This window comes from Tiliqua scincoides, chromosome 2, assembly GCF_035046505.1.
Source record: "Tiliqua scincoides isolate rTilSci1 chromosome 2, rTilSci1.hap2, whole genome shotgun sequence".
NCBI classification, from domain to species: domain Eukaryota; kingdom Metazoa; phylum Chordata; class Lepidosauria; order Squamata; family Scincidae; genus Tiliqua; species Tiliqua scincoides.
This window is the reverse complement of record NC_089822.1, coordinates 108,074,275-108,090,184: the sequence shown is the minus strand read 5'-3', so window position 1 is coordinate 108,090,184 and position 15,910 is coordinate 108,074,275. Positions and strand designations below refer to the sequence as shown.

The 15,910-nt window shown below is 42.8% G+C and overlaps 1 protein-coding gene across 7 annotated transcripts in view; it reads right to left on the bottom strand.

Annotated features, from left to right (window-relative positions):
* RIMKLB (ribosomal modification protein rimK like family member B) overlaps positions 1-15,229 on the bottom strand; it is a 66,681-nt gene extending 51,452 nt beyond the window's left edge. For 6 of the 7 annotated variants that reach the window (XM_066614439.1, XM_066614438.1, XM_066614443.1 and 3 more), the window contains exons 1-3: positions 14,483-15,229; positions 13,364-13,791; positions 5,135-5,354 (exon numbers count right to left, since the gene is read on the bottom strand). In XM_066614439.1, coding sequence (XP_066470536.1) covers positions 5,135-5,309 — 175 coding nt within the window. In that variant the 5' untranslated portion in view covers positions 5,310-5,354; positions 13,364-13,791; positions 14,483-15,229. Of the gene's footprint in view, positions 1-5,134; positions 5,355-11,000; positions 11,048-13,363; positions 13,792-14,482 lie in introns of all 7 variants that reach the window. The other variant, XM_066614440.1, reaches the window with a different exon arrangement.
* Positions 15,230-15,910: the final 681 nt, after the last annotated feature.

The following is a 15,910-nucleotide window of genomic DNA, read 5'->3' as shown; positions in this document are numbered from 1 at the left end:
TGAGAGCAGTTGCGTCGGGCCAGTGAGGGCTCCAGCACATCTGCAGAGGGCCAGAAGCTCATTGGAGACTGGGGGCTCCCTGAGGGCCGCATTGGGAGTCCTCGAGGGCTGCAAGTGGCCCCAGGACCGGGGTTTGGGCACCCCTGGTCTAGATAATGCAACAATCTCAAGAAGTCAGAAGAACAAGCAAACAATGCCATTTCACAACATTTTCATATGATCCAGCGAGTCCCTTTTCTGTTATGTAGCAATACAATACAAAATAGGAGCAATGCAATAATTTCCTCACCTTGATTAGAATTGGATTCGGGAAACATTATTTCCCCCATCCCAAATTCGGAAGGTGCTTCTTCCTATTCCAAGCACCGCACTAACTCAATTTCAAAAATGTGGCCATCATCATGCTCCTATCAATCACAGTTCGTAGCACAGTACACCCATGAGTACTGGATCCTGCACCTTCATGGTTTCCCACAGCAGCAAGGCCATTTGGAGGCCTCTATATGCGGTCTCCCTCCCTGGTGCTTTAAATAGTGCAATAGTAGCAACCTAAAAGCAAGGGGTATTGGAACATGTATGAATTGGATCTGATGCTCCAAAACATGGACTTAGGGCAGCATAAAATAGGACCAGTTACTTACCTGTGGAATTAGTCTGTGGAACTCCTTGCCACAGGATGTGGTGATGGCATCCTACCTAGATGCTTTTAAATCAGGATTGGACAGATTTCTGGAGGAAAACTCCATCATAGATAACAAGCCATTATGGGTTTGTACAGTCTGAGATTAGCTGATCGCTCATTATGAGAGCTGATTAGGAATTTTTTTTGCTGTCATCTGAACTGGCCATGCATAGCAGTATTTTCACCTACTGCAGACTGGCGAGGGAGGGAAGGTATATTCAGTAGATTTCATGAATTAAAAATTGGTCACTGTGTTTACATAGCACAAGTTAAATCCAATTGCGATCTGATGCCTTTGCTGGGGGAGTGTGAGTGTAAATAGAAAGCTAGATGCAGGGAGGTAGCAGCAAGATGCAAGTATCTTGTGGTCTTGTTTGTGCTCCCTGAGGCATCTGTGAAATACAGGAAGCTGGACTAGATGGGCCCTGGGCCTGATCCAGCAGGGCTCTTCTTATGTTCTTGAAACAGTAGTTCTTTGAGATGTCATCTGCACACATACCCATAGCAGAGTTATATATGTGCACAGTGCCACTCTGAAGCTTTCAGAGCTTTGTCAAGTGTTCTGCCATTGTGCTCAAGTGCGGAGATCCCATGCATGGCTGCATACTTCAAGTGCAGGTAGAATGCCAAATACTTTAGTTTGAAGACTGCCCTCTTGTCCAAATGACACAGACTTAAGCTGTAACTGCTGGGAGCCAAGACGTGCAGAGAGGATGGTTGTGTAGGTCATGTGTAAGCACCAATGACCATTCAAAGAACCAAAGCTACAATTAATCTATCATCCTCTTTTATAGTCTCTGTGCAGTCACATGTAGTGGAGACTAGCTAGTATCAATCCCTTACCTGAAGGGGGGGTGCACATCAATCATGAGGGGATGTTCTGCATCAGTGCACCCAGACAAGTCACCAGCTTCTGACCAAATCCAGGTTGTAGTGTAACCTCAGTAAAGGTTGATGGTGCTGCACTGCAACATTCTAAAAATGAACACCTCTCAGGTTTTTAGTGGTACAGGTGCAGCCTATACAGATTTTTAGTGGTACAGGTGCATCCACAGAATTTTTATCTGTGGATTTGTCTCAATGAGAATGGGGTGGGGGAACCGAAAGTCACACACACCTTTGCCTCCTTTGCCCTGCGATGGCATCTCGCTCCATTTCCAGGCAGCCCAAAACACTGCAAAAAGGCTCTGCCTCACCCAGGCAGGGAAAAAGCCCTGGAAGAGGTTTCCCTTGCAAAGGAACAGTAACACTCCTGGAGCCTCTGAACCAGCAAAGAGGCTGAAGAGGGGAAGGGGGGGCTGAAAATCTCTGTAGCCAGAACACGTGGAGCGCGCTCTCTCTCTCTCTCTCTCTCTCTCTCACTCACTCACTCACACACGGGCAGGTGTGGTAGCAACAGAGGGGGCTGCTTTAAAAAACCCAGGGAGTGTTCGCCAAATTCCCCCCCCCCATTCAGATGGTGCAGGCAATCACCGACACAAGCAAGCCTTCCCACCAAGCAAAGCATGTGATATAGCCTACAATCCTCTCCACACTTTCCTGGGAGTAAGTATTGACTGGAATGGGGCTTACTTCTGAGTAGAAATGCATAGGGCTGGACTCTTAAAAGACCAGCAACCCATGTGAAAGAAGCTGGGGAGCTGGCAATGGGGAGGGCTGAGTACGTAGGGGAGGGAACTGATAACAGCTGCCTTAGTTTTCTTCCATCCAGAAGTGTCAGGCTGCAGTGTATTTGCGTAACTCTATGGAATTTAGCACAATGTGTTTTTTGTTAATTGCACCGAGTCATGGAACAGTTGAGAAGTGTTGTCTGCTCAGACTGATGCAGTTATATGAACAAAGAAGGCATAGGCTCAAGGGCCTTCTCAGTAGTAGCATCTGTTCTATGGAATTCCCTCCCCTTTGAATTGAGAACAGCTCTCTCGTGAGACGACTTCCATTAAGGCCTGAAGATGTTCTTATTTCAGAAAGCCTCCAGAACGCAGTAGGGAAGTGCAACTGTGGGTTGGGACCTGATTTCTGGTGGTAGCACCTCCAATGAAAATACAGGTAATGGAAAGATCAGATAACTAATTGCCTCAAGCCCTGATTTTTTTTATGCCAGTAAACCATGAGCCAATTACTGAGGCTTAAGCATTACATTGCCCATACCAAAAGAGCTAAATGTGGAGACTGTAGGTCAGTTAGCTAAATGCCCAAGTTTTTGGAGCTGTCCATTTCAAAGATGCACAATATGGAGATCACTGCTGGGTATCAAAGCTACAATTATTCATGAATAGGAAGCTAATCATCAAGACTAAGCCAGGTATCTAACTGCCAAACTACTGTATAAAGTCCAAAAGGCTCAGTACAGAGGCTGTAGCTTGGTATCATAGCTTGGACCACTTATAACACATTAATTAATTTATTTATTTATCTATTTATTAGATCTGTATTCCACCTTTCTCCCCAAAGGGCACCCAAGGCAGCTAACAATCCATTTAAAATACAAAAAAAAACTAAAATACAAATAAACATTAAAAATACAAAACACTTAAAAACAATTAAAACATGATAACACATGATGTAGCTACTATGCCAAGTACCAGAGACTGAGCAGTCTATGCCAAGGAATCTCAGTGTAGAGACTACTGCTCCGAACAGAGGTTGAGAGTGTCTCTGAATCAAGGACTGGGTACCAAGCTTACCAAGGTAGTAAGCTGTTGAAAGAATATGTAGCCCAGTATCAAAACCAGACTGCTCATAAAATGAGGCTTTTAAAAATATGCTTGTTTCCACCTTGACAATACTGTGCTTTACAAGCAGATATTTAAGTCTGCAATGACAGTGAAAAACTGACTTGACAGCATTGTGCTAGTACAAGAGCTCAAAATCCCTTCCATGACCAAGTTCCTTTAAGTGGTCATGATACAGAAAGCTTATGCCCAGGGTCAAGGAATCATGTTTTCTCCACAGATATGAATGCTACAATCCCTCTTGCAATAGTGTCATTAAGTCTTAAGTATTAATCTGTTAAGGAATCAAATGAAGTTTAGCCTGAATCACTTTGGCAATGCTTTAGATAATCAAGATTAAGAGATAACAGAATAAGACATGAAGTTAATACATTGAGTTAGTTTTCCAAATAAGACAGACGTTTTCCCCTGTAAAGATCCAACTGGACAGCTAACTTATTAAGTTGTTGAAATAGGATACTGAAGACACTTCAGTGCACTACTCTGATATCTTAAGAGGCAGTACAACTGTCATTAAGTAGGACAGTCACTAACCTGTAAGTAAGAATCGCCTCCAGGTGAGGCAATAGGAACATTTTTGTAAACTAAATGAGAATTCATTTTTAGACTGATAGTATTCTTCCTTGGAATAAGTTCCACTGAATATAATGAGACTTCTGGGTAGACATGCAGGGTTGTGCTTTTAGGCTACTGATGCACCATAAACGTTTGCAGAGGCAGGCTAATAATTTTTGTGGACTTACTATAAGACTGGTAAAACAACAAGTTACTCAAATGGTCACATGGAGATAGAAATAATCATACAGGGAAAAATTAAATGTTACCTAAAACATTTATGCTACATAGAATTAGACAAAAAGATGTCAGAAAACAGACAATGAAAAGATATAAGGCAAAAAGGATGGCTGTATTTTATTTGGTGTTTGAATATATTATCTACTGAAGGAAGTCTGTATTTTTGTTCATGAGCGATGACAGAAAGCATTCCCAGTGATGCCATTTCTGTGGCAGCTGAAAAGGAACTGAGGGATTGGGTATTCATCCCATGCTTGAGGCATACAAATTTGTGTGGTATGTCCCCACTTGAGCATAGGACAACATGCTCAAAGCAGCTCGGAAGCTTCCAAGATAAGTTATGTGCATGTGCACAACTCTACTACTACATGAGACTCCATGGAAACCACAAAGAACTCTGTGTTTTAAAAAGGTATCTTAGAAGCCCCAAAGTACAGTCGCATTGTTAATTTTAACAGAAAAAGACTCTTATTACATTTCCAATCAACAAGGTATAAACCAGAACCAAATGAAGAAACCTAACATACTTGTACTAAGAAAGGGATTTGAAATGCCTTAGAAATTCTTAACCCCTGTGATTTAGTTCTCTTTCTTTCTGCAGCTTTAACCCATTTCATTCTATCTAAAACTGCCAGGAATTGCCAAACCTAGCTACTCATCACCTAAGCCTAGCTTTCATTTTTGGTGCTTATATCTTTTGCTCAATATGGTACAATACAATCTCAGACCCAGCATAATATGCTTATCTTAACACAACCTCTCAAGATTCCCAAATATTTTTGCTGCTTTTTCTTTCAGGCCTCTCAACAATTTTGTTCATTGGTTCCAATAAGAAGGTACTTTTTACAATCTAGGCTACAATTAAATTCAGAGAATGCCACACCCTCCCATTGGTACCCTTTTATACCATCCTTATTCTTACCCAGATTTCCTTGCTCAATGGTCAGGACCACTTCATCCATTAACAAGGCCCGGAAGCTGAAATCCTCTTCACAACACTTGGCTTTGAGCGCCCTCAGGATTTCTTGCTGAGGATAGTCTTCCTTGATACGACGATCCGTTAAAAACCACAGCCTGGGAGCAACAGAGCTACACATCTTCGTCAAGTCCCACAGACTTTAGATCTCCTTTGAAAGGAATGTCTAGAATATTAAGGAAAGAAACTTAGAACACATAAAAGGTTCCCATCTTTTTGTATCTACAATTTTCCATTTGTATGAAACTAGCAATGGACGTTGACATAGTTTCTCTTCAAGAACTGCAGGCATCAAAAGATGAGCACTACTATTAAAAGGTTCTCTCTGCTGATGTTCTCTGGGACAGAAGACAGTCTCAAAAACCCTATTTTTGGCAAGAATAGTAGAACAAATGTGGCTAGGGGGAAGGAATCCAATTCCTTGATGAGACTGTTTATAAATTATTAAACATGCATGGTACATGGGGTATGAAACACCTAAAAATTTTTATTTCATAGTACAGTACTGTACTATGTACTGAATTTGGTACTGAATTTTTGGAAAAAAAATTTGAAAAAAAATTTGAAAATTTTTTGAAAAAAACTGAATTGAAAAAAATGTACTGAATTTTTTCAGTACCCAGAAAAAACTATACCCAGAACCCAGAAAAAAATGTACTGAATTTTTTCAGTACCCAAAAAAATTTTATTTCATAGTACAGTACCCAATGAATTTGGACATTCAGTACCCAAATGTCCACCAGTATTGTTACACATGATGGTTTTCTTCAATGTTATTATTTGTATTGCTTTTAATATAGAATGTGGTTATAAATCGTAACTGCAATTTGCATATGCTCTGATGCAAGGCCGCATCACTCACGTCAAACTGCTTCCTTATGCCAACCCAGCGCTAATTCCAGACTAGTTGAATCAATGGCCACTGTTAGTGTGAAACATGAGCCCTAATGTTCTAGGCCACAACGATGCCTGTTAAAAGTTGTATATCGCTGGAAGAAATGGGGGGTGAGAGCATTCTTAGGTAGAGTTTGCTATTCTGCCTCTTAACCATTTGGAAAGTTAAACATGTCCCCTGCTACCCAAAAAGAACAGCTGACACAGAACTAGCTAGGACTATTCAACCCGCCCAGCTGCAATCTGATTTATACATTCAAGGACTGCCCTAAGATTAGGAGGGAGGGTTACATCTAGACAGACTCCCTGGCAACATCTTTGGGAGTACCACATGATATTCTACACAAGGAATTGGTCCAGTTATCTATAAGAAGGTAGTTATTATTGCATCCTTCACTTTTTCCCTTTTACAAGTTTCCATCCCATCTCATTACCCTAGGGAAAAAGATCAAAGAGAAAAGCATCCCTAATCTCCCTTTCTCCCCCCCCTTAATACTTATCCCACTTCCCTTTATATTGGTGAACCCAATACTAATGCATATATACTCATACCACAACCCAGCTTCATGCACATTAATCAAACCTAATAATATTCCTTGCTGTAGTTTTGATGTCTGTTCTTTTACGATAAACTTTATTGTTCAACTGGAAGCCCTCAGTTTATTTTCCTTAAACTTGCTCTCTCTCTCTCTCTCTCTCTCTCTCTCTCTCTCTCTCTACTGCACATGCTTGTAACCAGTTAAAATATTTCTTATCAGGGAGCAAACTAATTTCCCTCCCAGCTCCCTTGGTAAACTATGACGGTTGGCCCAGTGGGAGAGATCCCATATAGTACAATGAACCCTGAACTCAGTGTCACATATTATAGCTTATTTTCTCCCAAAGATTTCAGTGGAAGTCATCAAGAATGAACAAACTACGACCCTTGGTTTCATTCCTTGCTAGTGGAACCCTATGCTAGTGTACCACTAAAATAACCTGACCCTAGCTTTTGTTATGGAGTTGCAGAAGAACTCTGAAACTTGGTTTTTCACATTTACCATTATAAAGCCAGAAAATTCTGCAAAATCATAAAATCATACTTAGTAAAAATTTAGTACGAAAAATCTACATGGTGAGAGTATAAGTCAAGTTTCAGGAAAGTCTAGTGACATAATGCTGAATTATATAAATTTAACATAAGATCAGATTATCATACTTGAGACCATTTGTCTACTCAAAATATACCTTCAGTAAAAAAAAAATATTCTGGTGGTTGAAAAGATCTAAAAATTCAAGTATATTTCAGGGTCTCCCTTTTACTGTTTTGGTAAAAATCTATTATGCATACCTAAAACTATGAGACCTCAACCTGAAGAAGATTCAGGGTGAAAAGTTACTATAAAGTGTGGTACATCAAGCCACAATTATGTGAGCACAACATGAGACTGCCTGATGTCTTCACTACTTACTTGGAATGCAGATTAAAGTGTGAGCTTTAATGTACAGTTTTCACATATTTGAGGGACCTGTGAGTTATATTACAAATTCTTTTGAGGTTTTAAGATCCCAGAACATACATTATATCCAATAAATAACCTGGACTGTAAGGATGATCCCATTTAATTCTTAATCACAGACATCTACTGCTACTTTTTCTTCCCCAATAAGCTCTATTTTCCTCTCCTTTATTCTAGTTATTGTTTCCATGAATATTCAGCAATCCATTAAACAAGTCATCCTTCAAGTTGTTTGATACTGAATCACGGAGCCTATGGGGAAAACGGGGTAAAGTTCCAGGGGACCCTCTTCACCATATATTCTATGAACCTAAATCTTAACTTGAAGTCTATGGGGCTGGGTAACAGTGAGGGCTCAACAACATCTCCAACATCTAACGCTTCCTCCTCCATACTGGATATCCCTTAATGTGTTGAAGGTTGCTGGCCCAACAAGGTGTCAGAGTTCAGCAGTGGGGGGGGGGTTTACTTCACCCATCTTGCTCCTCCACCTGTCTCTTGGCACTTTCCCTGGGCTTGCACAAGCCCCAGAGCAGCCCTCAGGCAGCATTCCAGAGGCCTCTCAACATTACCAGAGTTCTGAAGGTTCAGCTGGAAACCAAGATAGTAGGGCAAGTCTGGAAGTTGACACAAATGTGTCCAATTCTCCATGGGCCAATACCCCCTGCTGGCTGTATACTATATAGGTACCTATTTCTCTCACCCCTGCAGTGCCAGCGCTGCCTTCTGCTCTATGGGAGGCTACTGTCTCTTCTCCTCCTGCAACTTCTGTCACCCCTTCCAGCTCTTAGCTGTGCTAAGTTCACTCCCGCCCCCCGCCCCCGGCACCAGCACAGAGCAGGTGGCAATTTTGTCCCTCAAAGTTTATAAGCAAATTTGCAGATAGTGAATTTGCATATAAAGAGAACTGACTGTGCTTACTTGTCCTCACTAAAGTTCTTTATCCACCACCTCCACTCTGCATCAATGAGCCTTGCCTTATAACAACTCTAGGACTTCGCAGATTGCAAGTGCAAATAAATTTTATACTGGTCCACCTGCTGTATCTGCAGGCATTCCATTCCAGAAACTCCCACAGAAACAGAAATCAACGGATACCAGGGGACCAAATTTAAAGGGCATTTTTTAAAAGATGTGCCCAAATAGAGTTTCCTACCTTTGTGCAGCAAAACTGCATCATGTCCAAGCCTTTGCAGATATTTTTGGAGCTGAAAGACCCATTTCTGGGTTGCGTGAAGATTCCTGGCTCCTCTCAGGTTTGCCCCAGAATGCATCATGATCCATTCTGGGGTGAGAATGGGAGGAGCCAGGAACCTCCACCCTACTGGGAAATTGGTCTTTCAGCTCTAAAAATAGCGGCACAGGCTTAGACATGGTGCGGTCTTGGCGCACAAAGATAGGAAACTCAATTTTGGCACTTTTTAAATAAAAAGCCCTTTAAATTCCCCGTATCCAGTAGCATCTGGGACAAATCCACAGATGACGAAACCGCAGAAACCAGGTGTCCACTGTACATTAAATTAGTATACAGGAAATACATTTTATATAGATTTTAGAATATTCTGAGTGATATTCCTGTAAAAAGTTAAAGGGCAAAATACAGATGTTTATAAAGATTTTCCTTAAAGAGCTCAGTGCACCATTTAAGATTAAGAATATATAGGTAGAGAATGCAAGTCTAAAAATAGGAATTCAATTCCCAGGCGCATTCTACAGTAAACAATTGCAATTTCTTTCATTCTACTTTCTTTTAACTTGTCAAAGCGCACAGGGCAATACTGAAAGTTCTCACTTACCTCCTTTAAAATACGTTATTTGAGCTAACAAGAAAAGGTACTGACAGAAGAAACTGCAACATTAATTCCCATACACATCATAGTATTTTAAGAACAACATGTTTTACTTTCTCAGCACATAATACTAGATGTTTCATAATACTAGAAACATCTGCGAGGGAATTAATATATTTTTAAAGTACATCATGCAGTGAAAAATACAATTGCAACACTTCATGTTAATGAAGAAGGTCAAATTTGTGCACAACACAGCTATGCCAAAAGTGGGAAGATTGCTCAACCAGTTCACAAGAACAAAAGGAAACCTATCAAGAAGAATACAGAAAGGGGAAACAGCTTGCTGCCTCTGCAGGTTTCAGAATGGGCCATAGAAGTGAAAAAATGCCACTTCCAGTTTCCCAATGGAAACCAGAAGTGATGTATTTATGCCTTTTAAGGCATTCTGAGGCCTGGGAAAGCCTTCAGGGGTTCCCCAGGCCTCCAAATGCCTTATATGGTAAAAAAGTAACTTCTGGTTTCCCTCAGGAAATTGTAAGTGGCATTTCTTCGCCTCTAAGGGCCGTTATGAAGCCCACAGAGGCGGGGGCAGATGTGCGCTGCCTCTGCAGGCTTCAGAAAGCCCTCCGCAGGGGACCGGAGCACAGATCTGGTCTCCTTTGGAGGGTCCAGGTGGACCCAAGACTGGCTTAATGCGAGTCCAACGGACCCGCACTGAGCCAGATCAGTGGATGAAAAATCCATGGATAAACAGGCTCCACCTCTCGTTTTAAATATAAAGAACTTCTTGCTTTACCATGCAATACTTATCTGTGACACAAACTCCTGCGCACAATAGGAAGACAGAAGAATGGGGTCTTTTACTACTTTTTATCTTATTATTGTATTTTTATCACTATTTTAAACCTCCTTAAGTGCCTTATCATGAGAAACAAGGGGCAGTAAAAAAAAATCCATCAAATAAAATAGAGTCAGATATTTTATTGTTGGATCCATTACCATTTCTGCAGCTAAACAGAAAGTTAAGAAAAAATGCATTCAAAAGATGGAGCAGTTAACTTAAGGTGCATAGGGACAGTGAAATGACAAACACTATACCAAAAATTAAGAATATCATTTCTGATACAGAGTCCCTTTCAAATGATACTGGTTGTCATATCATAAGTAAACCAGGTTAGAACTAATTTTGTTGTAAAAGCATTAAATACTGGTTAGCGTATTATAAATTGATTGAGATCACTTCCATTACAAAACTGCCACTGGACTTACTAAATAAATAACACATTTTTGATATGTTTGTGTATTGTAATGCTTTGGACTGTTATATCCTCTTGGTGAGCAGAGTTTGTCTTATTTTAGTAAAAATGTTTTTTTTTATTAAAGTAATTCAATGGTAGAACTGAGCCAGCTCTTGTCTATGAGGCCCCACCCCTAATGCTGCATAGCTTAACCCAAAAGTCCCCCATCTGTGAGGCACAGCTCCCGGGGCAGCATGGCGAACATGCAGAAGCGTGGTGGGACACCCACGGGCTGGCAGCAAGATTGTGACAGGACAAGCGACATTAGGTGGTTCAACAAGCTAAACTCCTGTGCACAATTTTTGTGTGCTTAAAAAAGACTGCCCACCTGTCCTGAACCTCTTATTGCTGTTTGTAACATCACAGTCTCCAAACCTGGAAGGAATAATATTAATATTACTTCCGGGAGCCACACATCATGTTTGCAGCATGGGGGGGGGGGGTCACAGGTCAGGGAACTTTGTGACATGCAGGCCTAACCCAATGCTCTGTTTCTTAGTACAAGAGTGTGTCAGAACCCCAAGAACTGGGTGCTTTAAGATTATAATATAGTACTTTGAAAAGATAAATGCCTATACTTTGTACAGTACTTGCTTTTTCTTCTGTCTACCTCCAGACAAAAGGCTCACTAATTCTGATTCTTGGGACAAACCCATGAACAGATTCAGGTAATTCAATAAACTTCTCTACTCTGTCACTGAAATATTCTGATCAGAGAATTATTAGCCATGAGGGAACATGAGGAACAATTAGTCAAGTGCAATCCTTTTTAAACAATGAAAGAATAAAAAGTCGGACTCCAACAGCCTGACTTTGTATGTGCAAGAGGTTGGCTAGAGACTCAGCCATTAGACAGACACTTGTGTACCCTGAGAGGAATTACCTGCCTCCCTTGAGTCAAACTATAGCTTGCTATTTTGTCAAAACTGACACTATGGTTTGCATCTGCTAGCACATCAGGATCAAAAACCCAATCCTGGTTTATAGAACGGACTAATAATCTGCCAGTTCTGACAAAACAACAAGCCACAGTTTGAATCAAACCAGGTAAGACAACATAGAAGAGAGCATAGAGACAGCTCTGCAGGGGACAAAAAAGCTCTGCAGAGAATTATTAAGATTGCGCAGCACATCATCAACCTTCATCTACCAGCTTTGGAGGACATCTATACAGCTTGCTGTCTGCAGAAGTCACATAGTATTCTGAGAGACCCCTTCCATTCGGCTCATAAGTTCTTTGAACTGTTGCCTTCGGGTAGACAATACAGAACTATTAGAGCACACACCACAAGATTCCTGAACAGTTTTTATCCCACAGTCATAATTACATTGAATAAGGTGATACAGTTACCATGCTCTTGGGCATTATGGTCTGTTATACTGTTTTTATATTATGATGCATGTTGTATAGAATGTGTGGGTGAGTGTGTAGAGTGCGATTGTTGGAATTACTCCTGCTAATTGGGTAAGAGGCACTTTTTCAAGTGGGTGCTCCTTTTTTTAGCAGGGGGAGAGTAACTGGCCCACCTCACCCCAGCACTGTCTGTTTTAGTGGCTGTCTGCTGGTATTCTTTTTGCATCTTTTTAAATTGTGAGCCCATTTGGGACAGGGAGCCATTTAGTTATTTGATTTTTCTCTGTAAACCGCTTTGTGAACATTTAGTTGAAAAGCGGTATATAAATACTGCTATTATTATTATTATTATTATTGGAATTGTTGTATATATTTATGCTTGTATCTCAAAGGTGCATAAATTTCGTTGTGCTGTAGCACAATGACAATAAAGTTACTACTACTACTACAGAACTGCAGCATACCCATATAAAAGGGAGAGGGAGTAAATTAGCTTGGGGGTCCCATCAAGTTTGGTATTATGTCTAAACTACCAAAAGGATGTAATATCTATATCCCAAAATCACACTTCAGCTGATACAATTTCATCCAACCTTTAATTGTGTTATTTGTTCAAGATTTTGTTCTTTGATCTTTATGAGAAAAACTGTTTGGGGTTCGTAACACAAAAAATACATAAATCAATAAAGTAACTTTATTACATCTAAGTCTGTTCATTTTCTCTCTGCCTCCATTACAGAATCATCACTGCAGCCAGGTGACCAACCACATACTTCTTTGAAAGCATCAATACTGTAAACACACCCCTCTGCTTTCCCTTTATATGCAAAGGACGCCACAGCCTGGAGAGAAAGGAATATTTCAGCTACTATGTTTGGCCAACTGCAGAAATGTTGAACACTCCCTTAACCTTCCTCACTCCTCCTCTGTTGTGTTATTTAATATATATGGGAAAACACCGGATTGACTCCCCCACCTCTTTGCTGTTTACGCAATTCACTGCATTTAAACACATCAATGAATCTTATAGCACAATTCCCCTAAGCTAGAGAAAGCCTCTCAGTCTTATTTCTTTGAGATACTACTCTCTACACCCAATTAACCTGCATCATTTTCCTTACATACATCCTTTTTGCTGGTGCCATCAATCGCCACACATATCTTTAACCCCAAACTGATAATGCACAGGAGACAGTCTCAGTGCATATTACTTGTATGCACAGAGCAATCTTTGCTCCCTTTCCCCCACCACAGTATGTCTCTCCACCAGATGGGGGGGCAGAGGGGGGAGAAGTGAGTGAGTGAGTGAATGAATAAATCATGGTCCTGTGACTTACCAGAGGTTCAGGGGTGGGAAACAGCAATATCAAGAGACCGTTGCTTCAATTCCTCTTAGCTAGGAGAGGTTTTTCTGGGACTGTCTTTGTTTTCCACCTTTAGGGCCCCTCAGGGAGGTAATCAAGCCCTCTCAGTGTCTTTAGACTCTTGGATAGTGGTTTGGTCAGGAAGTCTCCAAAACAAAAAAAGGTGTCATGTGAACTGTATTCTTCTGTTACCCAAAAGGATGATGCTTAACTGCTGCTCTGAAAACTAAATGGGGCAAGGGGAAAGACTTAATACTTCTGCTACCTCTGAGGCAGAACAAGAGAAAAAAATAAAGACCTTTCAAGTCAGAAAATTAAGTGTTCAAAGTACATAAAACTTGTATTTTTCTGCTCCCTCAGAGCTGGGTGGCTAAAAAGGCAGAATGTGGCATCACCAACACCTAGAAAGAGAAAGAAAAATATCTAGTTTAGTTTACTGCACTTACAGCCCTGCTGAGAGAAGTCCAAATGATGCATAACAGAACCACCAAAAATTAAGTCTCAAAATTACCAGACCACTGCACAACCTAAGGCACCTTGGAAAGGTTAAGAAACCAAACGGAATGCAGCTTTAAATATTCGGACGTACGTACAGTATAACAGAAAAGTGATTAAAAGAACAAAACCTGCATCTGAGTTTTACTAGAAGACAGTGCAAGTTAAACAGAATCGGTTATTATACACAGAACCTAAATGAAAAAATGACATCAGATTAACCACGTGCAAAATCCACAATGCCTAAGGAAGTCATTGTTGCAGCCACACTGTTTAGGCTTATAGGAGTTTAACTGCTCCAAAAACACAGGTTTACACTGCATCCTACAGAGATGGCAATATTTTTTATGCAGCTCTCTCTCCCTCTCCAAAATACTAATAAAAACATCCAGTGGAAAAGGTTTTTTGTTTCAAGAGCAGGCAGGAGAAACGCTTCCCACAAGGTGGCTCATGCACGTCACCACAAACACCCAGACAAAGAATCCTAAAATAAAACACGCACGTGTGCAGTGTTCTCAATCAGAGGCAGACACAGAGAACCGAGGAAGACAATACAATTTGGGAGGCAGCAGGGCTTCAGGAGAGTCAGTCACTAACCTGGTTGCTGCTTCTGGGGTTTCCTCCTCCTCTTCCTCCTGCTGCCGCTGTTCCTGAGCAAGACTTTGGATTTAGGATGGGGGAGGCTTGGCAGGGCCTCCAATAACACCCCAAATTATATATATAAAGAGGGTTAATAACATAAAAAGAGGAGGCCCCCTATAGACCATATACAGACCACAAAGGGATGGGGGGGAGAAGCTGAGAGGGGGAGGCTCAGTCACTTTAAGACACCCCCCCAAGTGCTCTTGGAGCCCCACAGATGTGGGGCTACTTGGAGCCCTTCCTGAGCAAGCCTGCTCAGTGGCTTCCCCCAACGCTCACCATATATGAAAAAAAAAACCCACATACAGGAAAAGCGCAGTCCTTGAGGCAGAACACAAGAAGGGGGCGAAACCCCACCCGCCCTGCCTTCCTCCTCCTCACGCGCCTCGGGCCCCCCCACAAGACCACGAGCACAAGCCTACTTGGGGGGGAGGGAGGGGCGAGCCGCCCTCCCTACAGGCACCAGCGAGCCGAAGGGGCGCGTAATGAATGCCCCTCTTCGGCTGAGGGAGGAAGGCGAGGAGGCGAGGCAGGCAGCCAGCCAGCCTCGAGGCTGTTCAGCAGAGCGAGCCTCCACCCTCCCTCCCCCTCACGGCCTCTGCAGCTGCCTGGGTCGCGCACAGAACGCCACCGCTACAGACAACCGCCGCAGCCAGCCAGCCTGTCTTCGTTCGCTCGCTGGCTGGCTGGGTGGGTGGGATGGGGAGGGGAGGACTCGAAAGACGCCACCGGCGCGCGCTCGCGAGGACTGGGCAGGAGGGGGTGTGGTCGCCTGCCTCGCGCACACGAGGACGTTGAGGGCTGCGACCCCTCCCTCTCGCTAGCTCGCGCGCGCCCACAGTCGCTGTCTGGAAGCCCCCCCCCTCCTCACCGTCTACTCTCAGCCAATCCGGCTCGATAAGCCGGAAAGGCGCGCAAATCTTACCCCGCCCCCATCACCCACCCACCCACCGCTTGGTCGTTGCTGCCTACGAGGCAGCGTCAGTTAAGAGGAGGGGGCGTCTGTGAGGGGCTGAGGGAAGCGACAGCCTAGCAAGTCGACGCCTTCCTTCCGCTTCCTTCGTCTTCAGAAGCTCTCTCTTTGCCCCCCCCCGGTGAAATTGACGGCTTCCTCCTCCCCCTCCAGAGAACTGGGGGCTGCCTTCGTTTCCCTCAGGGAGGCACTTGCCTGTCAGTGTCACCCACCACCCCACCCTCTTTGTAGTCCTCTGCGAGACGGTGGTGGCATCCTCGTTCTGGGACGTGTGGGAGGTAAGGAGGCAGGTGAGGCAGAGCCTCCCCACTGGAGTCCTTCGAAAAGAGCCATCACAGTGTGAGGTGCCCAAGCACCCACAGGCCCAGCCTCTGTGTGGGGAGGCAGGTGAGGTAGAGCCTCCCCACTTG